Raw genomic sequence first — 22,211 nt, 5'->3', positions numbered from 1 at the left:
TTATGTGTAAAGTAGATTGGTTTGCTGCAGAAGGAAGCCATTTGTGGATTTACGGAGACCTGTGACTGCCAACTGAGATTTCTGGGTTGTTTCCTTTAAATAGCTGAGCACCACTGGCGGCGGGTGATAGGGTGCCTGAGTAAAGGAAATCAGTATACAAGACTAGTCCCTTCAGGTGGAATGAAGAAGGGAAAGACAGAGCAAGCCATCAGTCAGAAAATTACAGTATTCAAAGCAGAAGTATCCTGGTGGGGGGCAGGGGGAGAACTTCCTTCTAGACCAGTTCAGGAGGCTTAGAAAAAGTTGCTCAGAGAACTGAAAAAAAAAAGGGGGGGTGCAAGTGTGGAGGAGTTGAGATATTTATTTTATCAAGGATAGAAAAGAAAATGTTCAACTTTTTACTTCCATGGCAGACAAGGTTGGTTACCTACCCAACATTCCCTACCCTACTTTCTTGACAACAGAACAATATTGCTCAATTCCTCTCTTCCTTCCAAATCAATCAGGGAAAAGAAATCTACACATATATAATTGAGCTCTAAGGTAAAACTGATTGGTTTAAGCCAATTGGTTTAAACATTCAACTAGCATCATCTTTCTGAAGAGTGTGTGGGGTAAGAAGAGGGTTGGTTTCTTTGGTGCCAATGCCAGAGGTGTGCTTACTGACATTTAGTGGGATGAGACCAGAGATGCTAAATGTCCAGCAATGCATGCCATAATCCTGCATAAAAACTGCCAAAAGCTAGATAAACTCTAACCAATCATGGTAGTCCCAAGCTCCTTGTCAGTTACTGTTTCAGGGAATAGTGACCCACTGGTCAATAACACAAAGAATGGCCCGCTATGAAACCTCTGGGGTGGTTTCTTCCTGCTGTTGATGTCATCCCAACTGTATGACACCTGGTACTGCTACAGGCATCCATCTTCTCCCCAAAACCAGTTTCTTCCCAAACACCCTGTTTCCATCATTGGCATTTCCAGTTACCAAGTCCTAAAACAGTTTTGGCTTCTAACCATTAACCTCAGGCTGACTACTCACTCAGATTTGCCTGGGACAATCTAATTTTAATCCTGTTCTCCCAGTGTTCCCCCTTTCAGTTCTAAAGGTATTCTAGATTGGAGGCTAGATTATATGGTCACTTACTTTTCCCAACTAAATGCTGTTCACTCTGCCTCAAGTACCTTTAAAGCAGGGGTGAGCAAACTATGGTCTGTAGACTCTTTTTATATCTGGAGATCAAAAAAATTGTTTTTACATGTTTAAATGGCTGGGAAAAAAAATCAGTATTTCATGACGCCTAAGATTTCAGTGTCTATAAATAAGTTTTATTGGAATACAATCACACTCATTCCTTTAAGTATCTTTTATGGTTGCTTTCTTATTATAAGACAGTTGAATAATTATGAAAGTGCCTAAAATATCAACGTTTGGCTCTTTATAGAAAAGATTTCAGACCCCGGCTCTAATGCCACTTAGTTCTAAGTTTCCTCATTTCTTGCACAAATATCATAGCCTACTAACTTGTTTTCCATTCTTTTCTCACTCCAATCCTTAATATCCGTGGTAAATAATCTCTCTAGATAAGTTTTGATCCTGTCATTTGCCACTGTAAAATCTTCAATGGCTCCTCCAAAACGGGGAGTATAAAGTCCAAGCCTATCCGTTGACTAAAGACTACCAACCTAGTTTTCCAGACTTTGCTCCTCCTGACTAAAGCTTAAATGGACCACTTGCCATTTCCCTAATAAGTATTTTAGCTCATATCACACGCCCCCATTGCTTGCCCATGTCTCTCCTCCATCGCACCGGTTGCTCAAGATAAAACCAAAACTGTTACTCCCTTAATACACCTTCATTCACTCATCACACCGGTAGTTCACAGCAAGTTGTTCTTGAGGTGGTTGTGGGGGAACGGACAACAAAGACAACAGACTAGGGCAAGAAAGAGCAAGTCAAACGAGTTGAGTGCTTGAGGGAAGGGGCCCAGAATGAGGCTTCAGAGGTGACATTTACACCAGATTTTTTAAGGACTTGGGAGTTTAAAAGATTATGAAAGACCCAAGGAGACAAAAAGAAACTAAATAAAGCTGAATGAGAAAACACAAGGACCACCTCATTCTATCCGCTTCCCTACCGCCACAGACTATGATTTAAAGGATCATTTAGTCTAAAACCTGAAAGAAAAATTCTACAAGAGCAGCCGAGACTAAAGCCACCCCAAAGTGGCTGCTCAGTGCCAGAGCAGACAGCAAGTAGATTCCGGATGCCAAACAACCCCAGTAAGGGTTCTGTGCACTCATTCTGCGCCAGGAAGACTCCAGCCGGTCGCCAAAACTTTGGGTGGTAGCTTTGGCGCCCACGCTCCAGCTTCCGGACAGGCGCGACGGCGCCCTGGTGAAAAAGAGACGCCCCTCAATAGTTTACACCAGCAATTAAAACTGTGTCGTGGCCTCCCACAAGCCACCAACCTGCGCCCTCGAAAAGGCGACCCGACCAGACCCCGCCTCCGCGGCGGCCTCGGCGCACGTGAAGTCCCCGTGCGGAGCGACAGCGAAGAGGCGGGAGTTCGCGGAGGCGAACTCAGGCCTGGGAAGGGAAGCGATTCCCGGGCGCACGCGCATAACCAGGGATCGGGCGGAGCCTGCCTCCCAAAGGGGGTGTAAAGGAAAGAAGAGCGCGTGGCGCTCCGGAACCCGCGCACGCGCTGTAGTCTCACCCGGCCTATGCGCGCGCGCGGCCGGCGCTGCATCTTTTCTTCAGGCCCGCCCCCCTCTTCTACTTCAGCAAGCGGAGGTGAGGAGCGAAAGCAGGGAAGTGTGGGGCGAGGTGGGCGGGGCGTCGCACGCGAGCGCGGCCTGCTAAAGAGGGGAGGGGGAGGGAGAGATCCAAGACAACGTTACCCCGTCAACACCCAATGGAGAGGAGGCTTGACCCCGCCCCCTCCCCTCATGTTATTGGCTGGGAGGCCCCAGATGGGCGGGGTTGGCCGTGGGGTTGGGGAGGGCAGGGGGCGGGGAGGAGGAGGAAGGCGCTGGCGGGCAGTGATGGCGGCGGGTGATGGGGACGTGAAGCTAGGCACCCTGGGGAGTGGCAGTGAGAGCAGCAGCGACGGCAGCAGTGAAAGCCCCAGCGGCGCGGGAGCGGCAGCAGAAGGGGGCGGCTGGGCGGCAGCAGCGTTGGCGCTTTTGACGGGGGGCGGGGAGATGCTGCTGAACGTGGCGCTGGTGGCGCTGGTGCTGCTGGGGGCCTACCGGCTGTGGGTGCGCTGGGGGCGGCGGGGTCTGGGCGCCGGGGCCGGAGCGGGCGAGGAGAGTCCCGCTGCCTCTCTGCCTCGCATGAAGAAGCGGGACTTCAGCTTGGAGCAGCTGCGCCAGTACGACGGGTCCCGCACCCCGCGCATCCTGCTCGCGGTCAATGGGAAAGTCTTCGACGTGACCAAAGGCAGCAAGTTCTACGGCCCGGGTGAGGAGGAGTTGGAAGGGGAGGGGGGGACCTCCTGCATCTCAGGTGCGACCCCCTTCCGATGGGGAGGCCCTTGGGCCCTGGTTAGTTTGCCGAGCCTTCTCGACGTCTGGACCCCTGCGCCTTGGTTGCTGCACCTGGGACGGCCCGCCCCACACACACCTCCAGCCGCGGGCACCTCCAGCTTTTCCCCCCACCCCGAAATCCGGGTTTCACTGTCGCCCCAGGAACCAGCTCTCAGCTTTAATCTTTCTCCCATCCCGTTCCTCCACGACGCTTTTTGTTGTGCTGAATTTTTTTCAAAATCCTTTCAGTTGTCTCCTTTCGCGCTGGCCCACAACCTTCCCTGAGCTTTCTGGTTCCTGGGATGGGTGGGAGCAGGAGGGACGGGAGATACCTAAAGTAGGGACCCAAAGTTGTAGGCAAGGTAATTCACAGCTTTCCTTTCTTTACTCTATTTTACCACTGATCTCCCTTTTCTTTCTACTATTCCCCATAAGGCCACGTTTAGGTACACGTAGTTCCAAGTCCCCATCGTTTAGCTTGTGAAGTCTGGGCATATAAGCAACGTCTCAGACTCTTTTTTTAAACCAGTTTTAGTATGGAGATGTTTTCCAAGATTAACAATGTATGTAGGATGAGGACAGACCAGAATGTAGATCTTAATAAAGACTGGCAAGGGTAGTCTCCCAGAGTTTTGGGGGTGGAGCTCAACTACCCAGCAGGCGGGCCTGTCGGGTTCCTTTCTTTTTTTTTTTTTTTTTTGGTAGTAGGAGGGCAAGTATTCAAATACACGTTGATAATCATTTACTGTGTTTTCACTAAGTAGAAAAAACTTAAAAGAGCTATAAATCCATACCCCAGTGCACCAGTTCTGCAAGTTAAAGATTTTTAGAACTTTGCTTTCAGAGAATCGTGTGTGTAGGGTCGTTGGGTTAGAAACCCTTCTTTACAATATAGTTTAGCATACATTTCAGATTGTGCTAATAAACTTCAGTTCAGACTCATGGAACCTGCTGGTATACAATAAAATTGAGCAACATTGTACATCCTAGTTATGTAGTAATTATTTCTAAGCTTAAAGTGACTACAATAAAAAAATAAATAATAATAAAATTAGGGACCTAGAGTCACCTGTTGTTTGAAAGAGGACATCCAAGCCTTAAAGTCAAGGGGGTTGGCAAGTCTAGAAAACAAATTGGTTTTCTTCTTGATTTCATCTGTTAGTATGTGAGATTTATTGGCACTTGCAAATATGTACTTCTGATTTCAGTGCTTGGTGGCTGGAATATATTTTAGAAGTGCTTTGGTTTGCTGTTAAGTGGGATAGAGATAAGAAATTGGAGATTTTATGTGCTGCACTGTTTAATTTCCTCGTTGCTTGTATTTTTGTGTGTAGATCTACATTCATTTTAACCAAGTCTTAGATAGTGCTTCTGGTTGGATAAATATGAAAAGCAATGTCTATCTACTTAACTCTGCTGAAACGGTTAATACTTTTTTTTTGTTTACTTCAAAGTATATGGGACAAGAGAATAGGGCCAAAGTATAGTAGTTAAATGGATGGACCAAATTAGTTAATGTTTTTAAATCAAGGATTTACACAGTATTTTGTACCTGAAATTTTTTCCTTATTGATACTAAAATGTATGTGCAGAGATTAGAAATTGTGTACAGGTTTAGTTTTTAATACAGAGCTTACCCAACTAAAAGATCTGCTCTTGTAGCCTCTATTTAAACTGACAATGAACCAAACAAAGTATTAGTGCAAAGAAGCATGTTAGTCCTCACACATTATGCCTTGCCACTATCTGAAAATAGCTAGGAAAGGCTGTCCTAAACACAGTTGAGGAGCCTCCAGTGGCAAATGTTCTTTAACAAATTAAGAATTAAGATGAGAGTCATAGATGTGATGTAGATAGCCTTTGTGTGGCTTGAGCATTGAGGGGGCTCCTCAGATAACAAGGGAGAAGTAAGTTTTAAATGGCTTCCACCAATTCCCAGGTCCTGATGAACAGCCTAGGGATAATTAGTTATTTTCTAAGTATTTATTGATCAACCTAGTGGAGATGTTTGGAATGTTATATTATGGAAAGGAACTTGAAAGTAGCCAGTTCATCTGTGGGCTTGGAATATGTTGATATTTCACATTAATAGAAGATGTAACACTTTTTCCAAAAGTCTTGAAGCCAAATTTCTGGCTATGAAACAGATATAAGTTCAGTTTGGGTTTTAATTTTTATTTTCATCCTCAAGTGAATTGAGCACTTTGTAACAGAATAATTCAGAAGCAATGATCTCAGCCTGACAATCTTAGTAGCTTGAAATAATGAGCTAAGAAGCCAGAAAACCTCATTTCTATGCCTAGCCAATATCTATTCCCATTTGACAGTATTGGTCTTAGAGTTAAAAATTGTTTTGTGAGGTTTATTTTTCTATGTTGAAGATACTGTTTTTTTAGTCATTTTTAAAGTTTGGGTTCTTAAAAAATTAAATATTGACAATTTAGTGAAGTAAACACATGTTGGCAAACATTTGGCATTAACTACATTTGTCATCATTAAATTTAGTAACACTCAGGCACTTGGCCAGCATGTGAGGAAAGTGGTCATATAAGAAACAATGAATACGGGAGGAGAAAGGAAATAAGATTTGTTAAGCACCTACTATATCAGATCCATTAATTTGTCATCTCCACAATGCCTCCATGAGGTTAGTAAGTATTCCTGCCCTCAGATGGGGAGTCTGAGTGTAGGTATTTTGGGTAAATTGGCTTGGGTCATACAGACAATGGCATTCAAATCCAGAGATATTTAACTACAAAGCCTATCTATACTTCAGGTAACCTGTGTTCTGGGATATACTTCTGGAGAATCTTACTGTTGTTTTTATACCTTTCCTGGTTCCCGTAAGGATTTAAAGCCTCAGACATGCTTTCATGGCTGTATGTTGTGCTGTCCAGTATGGTAGCCACGAACGACATACAGCTTTTTAATTTTAAAATTAAATATAATTAAAATTGAGTCCCTCCACCATACTAGCCACATTTCCACTACTCAGTAGCTACATGGCTACCATATTAGTGCACTTTATAGAATATTTCCATCTTCCCAAAGAGTTCTGTTCAATAGCATTGATTTTAGAGGTCAAGGTAGAAGGAGGAGGAAACTCCATTTATTGAGCTTATTATCTCGTTTCATTTTCAAACAGCCCTAGGAGATAAGTTATGTTCCCATTTTACAGATGTGGAAACTGAAACCCAGGGAGGTTTTGCTCAAAATCACATACTCAGTGGCCAAACTCGAAATCAAACACGGTCTAACTGACTTCACAGGCCATCCCTTCCCATTGTATTACTACAAAATATAATTTCATATGTTCCTAGAGTCATAATAGAGTAGGAAGACTAGAAGAGATAGTATAATTTTAAGTAACTAGATTTAATATTACAACAATGAAATTCTACCAAAATAATGTTTTTATTTATTCTTTAGAATGACGAGAAATTATACAGTTGATCTTTCTAATAGTTTATCCTGAATTTCTGAAATTTAAATATATTGCTTCCCCCTTATTCCGGGTAGCATATTCTTTGACACAGACCGAAACTGTATTTTCTCCAACTTACCTTTTAAATTCTGCTGGAAAAGAAAAGGTCATATATAAAAGAGGTACACCCCATGAGATGCCTAATATTCAGAGGGATGGGGAAAGGAGCACATGTACCTTTCAAGTGTTTTTCCTCTTTTTTTAACTTTATCTTTGATAGGTTAACTTTTGTTTATAGTTTGCAAAATTGCAGTTGAAGCAAGAATTGCAACATATAGACTAGGCCCAACCTGACCACTTCTTCATGGATATCTTATTGACACTACTCAGCTCTCATCCCACCTACTTGCTTTGAGGCCAACTGGGTCTGTTTGGACTAATGGCCATACATATCCATTAACTTTCAGTAAAATAAAAGGATCAGCTAAGTTTTCTGATGAGTTTTGATACTCTGCTCAAATTTATACTAGTTATTTCTACAATACCTACTCTGAGTTCAGCATCATTCCATTGTTTTTAATCTTTGAGGGAATTGTATTTGTGTTAAATGCTAATGCTAAGTATTAAAGGATAGCTGAAAGCGTATATGAAACCAGAAGATGTTATTCATTCTGGAAGAAAATAGATTTAGTAAGATCTGGAGTTAGCTATTCAAATTCTTTTAATAATTCTTTCAATAATCTATGACCAAGATGACTCCTCTCCTCTGTACCCGTGACAGACATCACTAAATAACTGCTGTACCCTTAGAACCTGCATCCTGTCTCAAGATTGCTAATACAGGACTCCATCTCCATTTTAAATACTGAGAAGGAATTCCCTGGATTACATTACATTGTTTCTTAAATAAGGTGTTGTGAAAAATGAGTTAACTGAGCTTTCAAAACAGATGGGTTCCTACCTGTGTGGAGTTTTTAAAATATTTGGGAAAACAGACAATAAACAACCATTCAGTATATAATTATAATTTGTAATTAAATATTCTATGAAAGAAATGAATAGGATATGTAACAGAGGGTAACAAAGGACTTTAGGTGGTTAAGACAGGTACTGTATTTATACTGGTTTATCAAGAAAAGAGGGTTGATATTTAAGCAAAAACCTAAAGGAGTCAGCCATACAAAGATTGGGTGTGAGGGTGTTCTGATGCTATCTAGCACTAGATCTCATATTGTGTTAATCAGAGAAAGAAACATCCTTAACCTGTTACTGATTTTGAGACTTGACTTCAGCCTTCATTTGGTTAGTATTACCTCAGTGATTCTTTTTCCACTGTGTTTTCCACTGATCTGTGATATGTTTTATTATTATTCTTTTATAATATAGCGAGATTTTTTTTCACTGAATCTAATATCAACACTGTCTTTTTTTTTAAAGATTATATTTATTTATTTGAGAGCGAGGACGAGGTGTGGAGAGGGCGGGACAGAGAGAGAGGGAGAAGCAGACTTCCTGCTGAGCAGGGAGCCAGACTCGGACATCCTGGGCTCCATCCAAGGGCCCTGGGATCATGACCCAAGTGGAAGGTGAAGGCAGATGCTTAACTGACTGAGCCACCCAGGCACCCCTCAACACTGTTTTAACAGCTTAATCAGTTTATATGTTCTATCATTACTGATATATTTAGATATATTTCTACGTTCTTATTTAGTAATTTATCTTTGTCATACTTTGCTGCTTTTTTTCCTACCTTTTTTCCTTCTCAGATTAATTTTTTTTAATTCTTCCACTTTTTCTCCCTACTTATTTGGATATATTCTATTAACATTCTTTACACTATTCTGAAGAATATAGGAATGTTTAGCCAAACATATCTTTGTGAATTAGAAAAACTCTCTTTAAGACACTTTACTGCCATTTGAGAGAATATTTCTTGATAAATATACAAAACTACTATGTATACAAATGTGGATGGTGTCCCTTGGGGTTGTGTAGTATACAGCCATATGTTGTAGCCCTGGTTTAGAAAGCTTTTACTCTAATCCTTCCCTCACCCTATTTTCTGTGGTATTACTATTAGTATGCTATTTTCTATGGTATTACTATTAGTATGCTATTTTCTATGGTATTACTATTAGTATACTATTAATTCTGTGGTATTACTGTATTTTTTCAAACTCTTCCCCCAAGTTGATTAAAGTATTAACCTTTTTTTATTGTCATCCCTCGTTTAAATTTACCAACATAGTTACCATTTTCTTCATTCACTGTCATTTCTTGCATCTCATTCCTTTGTTCAGAGTTCAGCTCTTACTTTAGTGAGGTATGTCCTGTAGTTTTCCATTGGCACACACACAAAAAATTCTGTCTCCATATGCCCTTATGCAGGAATAATAGTATAGGTTTCAGATATAAAATTGTACACTGATTGTTTTACCTCAGATCTTCAGTAGTATTATGCCACTGTCTTCTACTTCTCTTCAAGTCTGCTTTTGGTTTATTTTCATTCCTTTGATTAATCTGTTTTTCTCTTTGTCTTTGGCATTCTGCTCTTTTACTAGGATTTGCTGAGGCAGGAATTTGTTTTTTTTTAATATGTGCCAGACTCTACTAAAATTTGAGTATGTGTGTCATCTATTTATTTTAGAAAATTTGAAACCATTGCCTCTTCAATTATTGCCTCCCCCATTGTCTTCTAATAGATACACATTAGCTTTTCATTCAGTCTCTTAATCTTTCCTTAATGTTCCATCTCTTAATTACTTAAAAATTTTAAGCAAGCATACTATATAGTTGTTTAATCTGCTTGTATTATTCTGGGGATGCCAGTTCTCATCTGTCGTATGTGCTCACTCCTCCATGGTGATTTGTTCATGTAGTTCTTCATGTAATTTTTACTACAAAAACTTATCTTCAGCAATTATGGTCTTTTTGTTTCTTGGGGATTTTTTTCCTATGCTTAAGCCTTGGGTTGTAGAAGTCTTCCTGTAGAGTGTCTTAGGTATATTTCTAAATAGGGCCTCATGGAAGTTTTTTTAAAAATCCTATTTTTATTAGATAACACATATTCAAAATAGAATATTTTAAAGCATATATTTTGAAAAATAACCCAGTTACCATGTTCCCCTTCCTAGAAGTGAGGAACCAATCTAAGTATTATTCCAGAGCTATTATCTGTAAGTATAAGTATATGGATATGTACTGTCTCCATGCACGCTCATGCACACACACACACACACATTGTTGCACATTGTACAAACCTTTAATATCTGGAAAGCCTTTCATCTCAGCTTAAGTAGAGTCATCTTATTCTTTTGAATATATGCTTATTCTATTACATTAATATATCATAATTTAACAGTTCACTATTAACAAGCATTTAAGTTGTTTCCAATCTCTTATTAATACATAGTGTTGCTGTAAATATTCATGTACATGTCCTTTTACACATGTGAGTAAACTTAATAAAGTAAATTCCTGGAAGTAAAATTACTGAGTCTTAGGGTATGGGACATTTTTAAATTTGGGTACTTATTCGTGAATTGCCCTCCAGAGAAATTGGACCAATTCACACTTCATGAAAATGCCTATTTCTCACCGCTTTGCCAAAAACGTGATATTAAATTTCTTGGTCTTTGTCAATCTGAGAATTTAAAATGGTATCTCAATATTATTTTAATTTACATTTCTCTTTTTCTAGTGAGGTTGGACACCTTCAAAATTTTGAGTCATTTATATTTCCTTTCCTACAAATAATCTGTTCGTACATTCTTTGCCGCAGTTTTTCAATCATGGTATTGTTCTTAGAGATTTTAAGTGTTCTTTAAAAAGTGAATCAACCTTAGCTGCAAACATTTTTCCTAGTTTATTTGTCTTTTTACTTTATTTATGGTGTTTTTGTAAACCACACAAATTTTTGGTTTTATGTATTCAAATTTATCTTCTTTTTATGGCTGCTGAGTTTTCTATGATAAGTTACTTAAGTTTTTTTGCACTAAAAAGGTTATTTTTAAAAATACGTAGTTTTTAAAAATACTTTTGTGGTTGGGGTTTTTTAGTTCCATTTGGAATTTATTTTAAGATGTGAAATAAGGATTTTTACAGAAAATTATTTAGTTACCCCAACACTATAGAATAATTCTTTTTTTCCCCCAACGCTTACAGCATAACCTTTATTGTTCTCTAAATTCCAATAGATGTTTAAGTCCATGCTGTTTCTTCACCTTAGCATTCTCATTCTCTGGAGGCTGTGTAAACTCAGTCCCCACTCCCACATCTAGCACAGGCCTGGGATTTTAATTTTTCAGTCTTCCTTGTCCCCACCCTAGCTGTAAGGGCCAAGGCCACTGAGCTGAACCCACAGTATTGCTGACAGCTTTCTAATTTGAATTTCAGAAACAAGATTGAGTTGGGGAAAGTATTTTACTTGCCTTAGTTGGAGGCCAAACTAGATAGATACTTTCCCCGTTTAATACCAATGCCTCTAAGATTTGCCCAGTGTTAAATGTTGGTTGAGGCCTCTAGAACCCAGGTATCTTGGCTTCTTGAGTATTCGATCATTTTCACCACACTACCTTCTATCTAAAAGTCTTGGGACTTCCTAAATCTAAATGTAAAATAATAATATTTATTACTTGGATTTCTTTTCATCACTTTTACAGTATTGCTTCATTTATTACAAGACCCATTGTGATCTTATTTGGAATAAATTACTCAATACCAAGTATAATTAGGGGTTTTTTTTAAGTTGTTTTAATAATCACAAAAGACTGTTGTCAAAACAGGCCAGAACACTAGGCTGTTTATAAACTTCAGTGGAAATAACTGAAATATTCATTCTGGAATTTTCTTCTCTTCATAAATAGTAATGTAGCTACACAGTCATCCTAATAATCACAAAATTATGTTACAAAATTTAGGTACTTTATTTCCTTCTGGAATTTTCTGTTCATTAAATTACTCTTTAAAACATTTTCTTACAGTAACCATATGTTTTTGCCTTTTCAGGATTCACTAACTAGTAGACTTACTGAATTTTGAACTTTAAAAAATTCTGTGCCGTGGGTTGTGTTAACTCTTAAAAAGTATTAATGAAATCTGAATTCTCGTATAATGTCATTTTGATATATTTAACATTATTTTTAAAAAGATTTATTTTGGGGCACCTGGGTGGCTTAGTCGATTAAGTATCTGCCTTCCACCTACATCATGATCCCAGGGACCCGGGATTGAGTCCGAGTTGGGCTCCCTGCTCAACAGGGAGTCTGCCTCTCCCTGTCCCTCTGCCCTCCTTCCCACCGCCCCCACTCATGCACTCTCTAAAATAAATAAATAAAATCTTTTTTTAAAAAGATGTATTATTAAAAGGACAACCTAGAACATTTGTTATGTATTAGAGAGAAACTTCTTTGGTTGAATAATTGCTGTTCATTTTTTGTAGCAAGAATTTTCTTGAAATTGTAAATCCACTTTTATATCAGTATTATATTATAGTCTTCAATAAAGCAACAGATTATAATTCCCTTAGTTATTACTGAAATGTTATGTCTAAAGAGCCTTAGTAGTCAAAATAATAATTTATATAAACTGGCCTTTTTTTTTTTTTTTTGAATTATACCAAAAGACTTAGTACCATTAAAATTTGCTTTTCTTGGATAGTTCTGTTATTTTAGTATTATAGATAGGCAAGTATGATTATCAGAATATTGGAATCCGTAACATTTATGTTTGTTGTGTTAAGGGGGTAGTGGAATGGGGAGGTATTCCTGGCTTCTCAGATACCGCTTCTGGTTGAATCATGAATGCAGAGAAATGTACTTTAGGTAGACCTCAGATCCTCCTTTCTCAGAGCACATCCATCCAGTTCCAATTCTAGTTCTTTTTTTTTTTTTTTTAAGATTTTATTTATTTATTTGACGGAGAGAGAGACAGCCAGCGAGAGAGGGAACACAGCAGGGGAGTGGGAGAGGAAGAAGCAGGCTCCCAGTGGAGGAGCCCAATGTGGGACTCCATCCCCGAACGCCCGCCGGGATCACGCCCTGAGCCGAAGGCAGACGCTTAACGACTGCGCCCCCCCAGGCGCCCCCCAATTCTAGTTCTTAATGTTATGTTCTTCATGGTCTCACAGGAAAAAGTAAAGAAAACTGTTCCAAAAAAGACCTTTTCGGAAGTTAAATGTTTCCTGATGGAAATCCTAAATGTGGAGAAGACAGCTTAATATAGTTTAGAGAGTAGGGAAGTATGTTAATCACTGAGTCATTATTTACTATTCAAGAGCTAATAAAGCATCATTTTGCCTAGAAATGGGGTTGGATTATTACCTGTTGACTCAAGTTCTCTCTTACTAAATTGGGATCTAAAACCAAAAAAAAGACATGTTTCATGAAGTTTTGTTTTTACATCTATTCAGTGTTGAGGTCTCTTTAAAGAAATTGGCAGAGAATTTTATTAGAGAATGCTTGGTATATAACTAATATACTCAAAGATGGAGGATTTTCTGATTGCTGTTTTTTATAATGATCATCTTTTCTTCTCTCCTTTTTACCATTTAGATGTGTTTAATGGTTTATACTCTGAAGTACCCTGAAGTAGATTGACTTTTGCAGGCCAGGGAGGTAAATATTATAACAAAATGATAAGAAAAGCTGTCGGTGTATACAGCTTTTTTTTGTTAATATTCTTTCATTTTGATTTAATAGGTATTCCAAAGTATGTATTCCCCTGAAATTTTGCAGTTAATGAAATGCTCCAGTTTTCAGGGTTGTCATTCCATCTTTGGGTTTGTGGATCCTCTGTGTGTTTTCTCAACTGTATTGTGTTTGAGGTAGAAAAGTGGAGATAGTACTTCCCAAGTCTCTTGGTAATTTTAGGAAGGTTACTGAATGTCTCTGCTCCTGTTCATCTGCAAGGTGAGGAGGGCAAAAATTGTTCCTTTCACTTTGCAAGACTGTGAGAGAGGAAAGTCACGTTGCTAGAAAATTCTTTAAAAGGTTGAAAAATATCATTTTACATTTGTAGGTTTTTATTAGCTGTGATCAGTTTTATTTTTTCTGTTGTATGACTCATCGCTGTTTTAAGTTTGTCAGCATTACTTTGTTTTGAAAAAATCACACTAGTTCTGTCTCTGTCTCTCTAATCTTTCTACTTATCTATCAATCTATGATCTCCATCTCAGGAAAAACAGCTATTGGCACAAAGCATGTGGAGTTAGGCAAAAGAAAAAAAAAAAAAAAACAACTACTTTTCTTTTCCCTAGGGACTGTTTGTTCTTGCTTAATTTTCAAAGTTAATATTTCTCTAAAATAATTAATTCCAATTTAAGGAACAATATTGAATTTCTCTTAAATGCTTAATACCCTTTGCAAGGTCGAGATAATGGGCGATAGTTTGAAGGTTATAAATGTTGGCCAGTTGTAAACAGTATCCCTTTTTCTTATATAGAAGACATATTTAAAAGTTTTAAATGGTAGCCTAAGTGTATACTACTAGGAAAATGATTACATTTTAGATATATTCATTCAGTAAGAAAATATATAACCATGAAATGGTAATTGTGAATGTCACCTAATATTAAGTAGCAGTATGGAAAATACTTAGGAATAGAAAAAGCAGGATTAAAAAGTACTTTACTGGGAAGAATTACCTTTATTTTCATGTTAAGGTATCAATACCTAATAATGCTACTTTTTAAATTTATTGCAAATGCCACTTCTGGTTCCATGCTATAAACTTGCAGAGAATGGCTTTCTTATTTTACCTGATGATCTTTATGGTGCAGTGCTTTCTGTAACTCGAATTAATGTTCATAAATGTTTAGATTATTGTCTAAGTAGAATTTTGAATTGTACTCTTAAATGCACAGATACTTTTCTGACACATTACCCTCAGTTTCCTAAATGTTTTCAAATATGAATATGGGTATAATCATTACTCTGCTCATTTAAAAATTAAGGAATTTGTAGGGTTTTTTTCTTTTTTACTTCTCATTGGAAAGTATTTTATTTTGTTAACTGGATAATAAGCTCTCATACTGACCACTGTGTTGCTCATAATAATTGAGCTAGTAATTCTGGCTTTAAAATTATTTTCTCTAAATTACCTTTCTCATGTATGGAAAACTGTAGCCTCAGGGGGAAAAAATTTTATTTTGTAAAAGTAGGTATTTTGGAAATCTTTTTTTTTTTTTAAGTATTTATTTATTTAAGTAATCTCTACACCCAATGTGGGGCTTGAACTCATGACCCTGAGATCAAGAGCCAGCCAGATATCACTTAATTTTTAAACCAACATTTTATTTATTTTTTTTTTTAAAGATTTTATTTATTTATTCGACAGAGATAGAGACAGCCAGCGAGAGAGGGAACACAAGCAGGGGGAGTGGGAGAGAAAGAAGCAGGCTCATAGCAGAAGAGCCTGATATGGGGCTCGATCCCATAACGCCAGGATCACGCCCTGAGCCGAAGGCAGACGCTTAACCGCTGTGCCACCCAGGTGCCCCTAAACCAACATTTTAAACAGAAAAACTTATATGATCTGCTCTGCAGCCTAACATGAAGACAGAAATAACTCTTAAAAGGTTTTTATTATAAAAATAATTTTTTAACGAATATACAACCAAAATCAGAAACAGACCCATATATACAGAAAGCAAACTGATGGTTGCCAGAGGGGAGGCGGTTGAATGGCTTGCCAAAATGTGTGAAAGGCAGTGGGAGATACAGACTTCCAGTCATGGAATGAATTAATCATAGGGATGAAAGGTACAGCATAAGCAATATATAGTCAGTGGTATCGTAACCCTGTTGTATGGTGACAGACGGTAGCTACACTTGCAGTGAACATAGCATAACGTATAGAGTTGTCAAATCATTATGTTATACACCTGAAACTAATATAACATTGTGTGTCAACTATACTTCAATTAATAATAAATAAAAATAGTAGTAATAATAATTATGATAATTTTCTAAATAGCCAGACTTTACCAATTATATGAAGTGAAATTTTTTTCTTCCATTCTCCAGAAATGGTTGCCACTATTAAGTGTTGGTCTGTATTCTTCCTGGTGTTTTTCACACATATACAAACACATGTATGTGTATTTTTTTTAATTCAAAGCAAATAATACTCTATATACAAATACTCTTATGAATTGCTCTTTTCAGTTACTCTGTGTATGTGTACACATAGAGATACTTCATTCTTGTTCATAGTTATTTACAATTATTAAATTCATATACTATAATTTAACCAGTTTCTTGATATGGAAAATTAGGTTCAGTTTTGTTTATTATATGTTTTAAAGAACTGAAGTGTCTTTTTTATCATATATTTGGGTGGAAATTTTACTTACCATAAGTGAATCTGTCTGAAAATCAAGAGTTACTCCTTATTTGAAATTGCAGCTAATATTTTGGAAGAAATTTGCTATGTTTCTACTTTATGCCAGGCATGTGCTAGGCATTAAGTACTGACATGAGCAAGACAACTGCTGCTCTCAAGCGCAAACATTGGGAATGGCTCACTTCTGTCAGCATAAAAATAATGCCATTCCTCCCTAGAGAGGCTGCTGCCTAATTCCTTGGACAAAACGCTAATCATTTTGTGTCAGTCAGAAGAACTTTTGGGGTGCCTGGGTGTCCCAGTTGGTTAAGTGTCCAGTTCTTGATTTCAGCTCAGGTCATGATCTCAGGGTTGTGAGATCAAGCCCCACATGGGGCTCCACACTGGGCATGGAGCCTGCTTGGGATTCTCTCTCTCTCCCTCTCTCCTCCTCCCCCACCACTCCTCACACTCTACCCCCCCCAAAAATAAAAATAATAAAAACTTAAAAAAAAAAACCTGTTCCTTATTGAAATATCTCCTGTTTCCCAAGAGCTGTGACAAATGAAAACCATTGTTTAATGACTTTTCATCGTTTATATAGGTAATCGTGAGTATATTCTGGTAGTCAGGTGGTACTTATTATGAAAATGGGTCATATTTCTGATAAAATCAATCATTAAGCAAAGACCTGGTGAGCATCTGCATGTGCTGTGTGTTGAACTAGTCACTGGGGATACAAAGATGATACAGTCTCTGCTTTCGTATGACCTACTTTGAAAAGAGAAAGAAAAATATTTTAGATCCACAGTTGACTTGAGTCTTTAACAAATGCTTATCTAGTGGATGTTCTGTTGATTAGTTTTAGGCGCCACAATTAATTAACAGCAGTCAGTGAAGCATTCTCTCCCCTCAGACAAACCAGCTTCCAAACCGAACTGCTTAAGTTTCCTCTTCTCCCTAATATGTTAGTCTTCAACTTTGAATACAAGTTTTGACGTATTTGAAATTCAAATTTTAAATTTTCAGTGAAAAGCTTTACTTTGTTCTACAGGCAGATTTCCAAGAAATTTCTCATTATCCCATCTAGTATCTGTCATATTTTGAAATTAAGGCTGTGTACCAAATATGAGTCATTATGAGGTTTCTTTTATTTGGCTTTTTCCTTTGAGACATTCTAAAATAATGTTAAGTTAATGTCAATAATTTCTTTTTCGTCCCCCCCCCCAGCCGGTCCATATGGAATATTTGCTGGTAGGGATGCCTCCAGAGGACTGGCGACATTTTGCCTAGATAAAGATGCACTTAAAGATGAATATGATGATCTCTCAGACTTGAATGCTGTACAGATGGAGAGTGTTCGAGAATGGGAAATGCAGTTTAAAGGTACCTTCATTTTGTCGGGTTCTTTGGAAATATTAAATTTAGGGCCAAAGAAAGTGTATACTATTTCACATCCCTTAAGAGCCTAAGGATATCTGTTTTCATCACCATCATTATTTGATGATAAAAAAGCTAAATATGAAAGTGATGGTTACTTATTATTATCATTATTATTATTATTTAAAATCTATATTTAAAAGTTGACTTGTTTCAAACTATGTAAGTCTAACAAAAACTGTGACACCTTTAGTCTTATAAGGCTTTTTAATGAAGACATGGTATTTTTAAATATAGACTTCTATTTAAAAATGAATTGATTTTGGATATCGATACTATAATTTATTCCAAAATGATTTTATTGATCTTACTCTCAAATCATAAAGAAAAAATCTTTCCCCTTTATTATACTCTTGTGGCATCAGTTATTACCTCCTACATGACAATCCAGATAGCTATTTATGTGACCTGTGCATCCCTTGGAAACACTTCTTCTGGCTTCTTGGCACTTGAACTGGTTCTACTGTAGGAAGCAGTCCTCCTATCTTACCCTCCTGGTTTGTGGTTAATTCACTTAACCTAGGTTCAAATGCCTGACCAAGAAATAATTAACTATGGATCACCTTGGACACCATGGTGTTCTAAATTAATACCTGGCAACATAAAATAAGCAATATTAACAGAGATGGAAGAAGAGAGTTTGATAGGAGAAAGAATAATGGTATGACTGGAGCCACACACTGAGATCTCAAAGAACACAGGATAATAAGTAACAAATGACTTCGCTTTTCATTTGGTTTATTTTCCTGGACGGTAATAGCCTATGTCACATTTTCTCCCCAAGAATATTTTCTGGTTGAATCTACTTACCATGATCTCTAAGTGATTCTGATGAAATGTCCTTGGTTAAGAACTCCTGCAAAGCACAGTTCCCAAGCTTTGTATATTCCTTAATCCTGTTTTCTTTTGTTCAAGCCTTACATGAATAAAAAGACCAGCCAAGGTGAGCAATAGGAACAACTTAGCCTATTCTGTATAATTCTAAAAGAGAGGCAAACACCTTCCTGGCTGTAGAATGGAATAGTGAAACGAATTTGATCACTACTGATTTTCTTTTGATGTATTTTTCAGAAAAATATGATTATGTAGGCAGACTCCTAAAACCAGGAGAAGAACCATCAGAATATACAGATGAAGAAGATACCAAGGATCACAATAAACAGGATTGAACTTTGTAAACAACCAAAGTCAGGGGCCTTCAGAACTGCAATTCTTATTACTCCCTTTCACAGAATGTCCAGCGTCTTTGGGTTTGGTTCACCTGCTGCAAAAAACATTCAACAGATTGTATACAAGCTAAGTGAGTTTCACTATGAAGATTTGAATACTAGACATTATTTATGCTGCCAAACTCATTTGTTGCAGTTGTTTATAATGTCTGGTGGGGCTTCATCATCCTGAAAAGAAGGAAATGGACATTTTTAAAGAGCAAGAAAGTCACAAGGTTACTTTTTCCTTCCTTCTTCCCTCCCTCCCTCCCACCCTCCTTCCCTCCCTTCCTTCCTCCTTTTTAAAAAAAAAAAAAATCAAAGACAACCAGATATGTATTTGCTACTTAAGTGTACAGATCTCAAAAACTGCAAGGGATTCATGTGCTGTGTTCTTGTTTTAGCTTTGAGGGAAGAGACCTGGGCAGGAGAGGTTGGGGGTGCACATCAATTTGAGTAGTTTAGGTCACCGAAACGTTAAAATGTGAATTCCCAAACTTTTCTTTTTGGGTTTTGTCAGGGAAAAGAAAAAAAACCTTTATTTCTCATAAATTAGAAGGGATTTCAAGTGGATCTAAGTCCAAGCTAATTCCTCAATAGTAAGACCATTTGAAACTAGTTTTTATCCCTTCCCTACCCCTAGATCAAATCAATATTAATTGTGCCTTATTTCACTTACATAGACTTGAATTATTTTAGGGAAAGCCCCTATGTGAATTCAGAAGTCACTACAAGCAGCATTGAGACTGAAGTTGGGATATTCTGTTGACCGCAAAACCTTGATGTCATTCTGTGTATATAGAATGTAAAAGGAATATTCAGTGTTACTGCCACATATGTTAATATACACAAACTTAATTAGCATTGTAATGGCCAAATGCATTCCCTCATGCTTTTTCTCTTTTAAAAAAAATTGGAAATCAAATCAACTCTGTCCCCCAACAGCTGCCTAATTTTAGGAGTCTGACCCTCACATCTCCTTGGTGTGGGTGCATGGGGCCGTAGTATGGATGTTGTATGGGTGTGTCTGAATGTGTGTGAGAGCACCTTGGAAGGGACTCTGCAGATACTGTAAATACCAGTACCGTTTTAATAAAGCATGTACAATAAACCAAAATAAGCTTGAGTTGGACTTTATACACAAACCGTAAGCCAGTGCATTATGATACGGTAGTCAGGATTGTGCATTTGATTCAAGATAAGGAAAAATCTTGGAAATGAAAAGCAGGCACTGGTTAAGTTGTACACATTGTACCACATTCACTGTAACTTTAGGCAGAAATTCCACTTTGTGGAACATTCTCAAGAGATCTGAGATTATTCAGGTAAGAATTGATATATAAACATGTACATATTTTTACTTTATATTTTGATGCCAACTGATTATACTAGAAGTAATAGCACCAGGTGGTAGTTACTGAACACAAAATAATAAAGGATATTCTCATAGGTACTGAGTCCTCCTGTTGTTCGTTTGTAAAAGCCCTATGTTTGTCAGTTCTGTGATTTCATCAGGCCTGCTTAGGTTCTTGGTTGGCAACAAGTTACACCAAAAAAATAATTTTATTTAACAAGTCACCAGTTAAAGAAAAGACTTATTCTGCTTTATGAGTATAATATATGCAGAAGCCATCAAAGAAAGGGGAAATTTAAACTGCAATAATAAGCTAAAGTATGTAAAATACTGCATTCTATTATATCCAATCTTGGAATGTTTTGTAGAAAATGATGAACTTCAGCCAAATCTTTGCTGAAGACTGGTTGTAAAGACTGAAGAGTGTTGGTAAATGCTTTGTGTGTTTTTATGTAAAATATTTTCTAAACAAATTTGTTAAAGTACATGTCCTCTGTAGTAAACATATAAATATATATATATGAATCATTTGAGCCTAAAGTTCAGAAATAAATCTACACTTGTGAATAGAGAAACCCTAAATATCCATGCAGTAAAAATTATGCAGTCTGTTGAGAAAATTGAGTAATTTTGTGTTTTGGACTTGAAATAAACCGTGTTCTACAGACAATTCCTCAATTTTAGTTGAGTGTTCCTCATTCTCAGGTAGTTTGCTGCGTAGTCTTGGAGTAAGGGGATGGGAGCTGCCGTGATGTTTTTGCTGCTGTTTTCCCCTTAGCCTCTGTTTTCCCGAATTTCCTGATGATTAGAACCCCTTGAAGTGCTAAAAATATAAATCCTTGGTCCCTAATCCAAACCTACCAACACACTGAGCCAGAATTGAAAGAATGGTTTTCAGACTCTATAAGAAGTGCCATGGTAATTCTTGTGGTCAGGCACATTTGAGAAACCCCACTAATCTTTTCAAGTTCTATTGTCCATCTTTATCATCCACTTGAAATGGAACTTACTCTCTGATAATTTTGGTCTAATTTCCTGTATTTGGTTTCATATCATTCTCCAAACTTCCTCAGAGTTAAAGTATCAGGTGATTCCACATAAAAAAATCTAATGTGATTTTTTTAAAAGAATTTTTTTGTTCAGATTTTTATCTTTTGATAGCATCTCAAAGTTGGCATGTTTCTCAAATCTATACTGTGTGTACTAGTCAGTTTCTCTCCTTTAGGAAATTCAGATACAGATCAAGTTTTTAAAACCTTGACCATGATGTGAAGGCTTCTTAATATTTTCCTGACAGTAATTCTACCTGCCTTTTTTTGAAATCTGCAGAATCCAATACTATACCTACCTCTACCCATAATCTGGAAAGCTAAAGTTAATATATCAAACTAGGACTGGAGAAAATTGTTCTCTAGAAAACTTGATGAATCAGACTCTTTACCTGATTACTCCATTTACTTCTGTTAGTAACTGAGAAGTGCAGCAAATTGCTAGAAATGTATGCCATTGGCATGTTAACGTAGTGTGTGACCTGCAGAGTTTTTATGGACCAGAATAAGCTGGTAAAAGATATATAAATATATATATAAAGTTTACAAGTTACCTTGAGCATAATGGAAATGAGTCATAGAATATTATAGTGATGGTTCTTTTCCTCTAATGAGTTAAAAGCAAATGCTTGGGGCACCTGGGTGGCTCAGTCAGTTAAGCACCTGACTTTTGATTTCGGCTCAGGTCATGATCTCGGGGTTATGGGATCAAGACCCCTGTTGGGCTCCATGCTTAGTGGGGCATCTGCTTCTCTCTAGCCCTCCTCCCCCCCCACACGCCCCCCCCCACTTGTGCATATCCGTGCATGCTTTCTTTCAAATAAATACAGTTTTTTTTTCTTTTAAGTAGCAAATGCTCAAAGATAGCTTTTGAGTATGTGTGTCCC

At 37.7% G+C, this 22,211-nt stretch overlaps 1 protein-coding gene and 1 long non-coding RNA gene across 3 annotated transcripts in view; one reads left to right on the top strand and one right to left on the bottom strand.

Moving 5' to 3' along the window:
* The window catches only part of LOC103671148, a 239,846-nt gene extending 237,058 nt beyond the window's left edge, over positions 1-2,788 (bottom strand). The window contains exon 1 of one of the 2 annotated variants that reach the window (XR_570730.2): positions 2,470-2,788. This is a non-coding gene — a long non-coding RNA (uncharacterized LOC103671148). The remainder of the gene's footprint in view (positions 1-2,469) is intronic. The other variant, XR_570731.2, reaches the window with a different exon arrangement.
* Positions 2,789-3,013: 225 nt separating this feature from the next.
* On the top strand, positions 3,014-20,953 carry PGRMC2 (progesterone receptor membrane component 2). Its single transcript, XM_008699728.2, has 3 exons — positions 3,014-3,463; positions 17,504-17,659; positions 18,785-20,953. Exons 1-3 carry the CDS (start codon positions 3,046-3,048, stop codon positions 18,880-18,882), a joined length of 672 nt encoding a protein of 223 aa, XP_008697950.2. The 5' UTR covers positions 3,014-3,045; the 3' UTR covers positions 18,883-20,953.
* The last annotated feature ends 1,258 nt before the right edge of the window (positions 20,954-22,211 follow it).

Source organism: Ursus maritimus, unplaced genomic scaffold (assembly GCF_017311325.1).
Source record: "Ursus maritimus isolate PB19 unplaced genomic scaffold, ASM1731132v1 scaffold_11, whole genome shotgun sequence".
Taxonomy (NCBI): Eukaryota; Metazoa; Chordata; class Mammalia; order Carnivora; family Ursidae; genus Ursus; species Ursus maritimus.
Note: the sequence above shows the minus strand (reverse complement) of the source record. Positions and strands in the feature narration are given on the sequence as shown.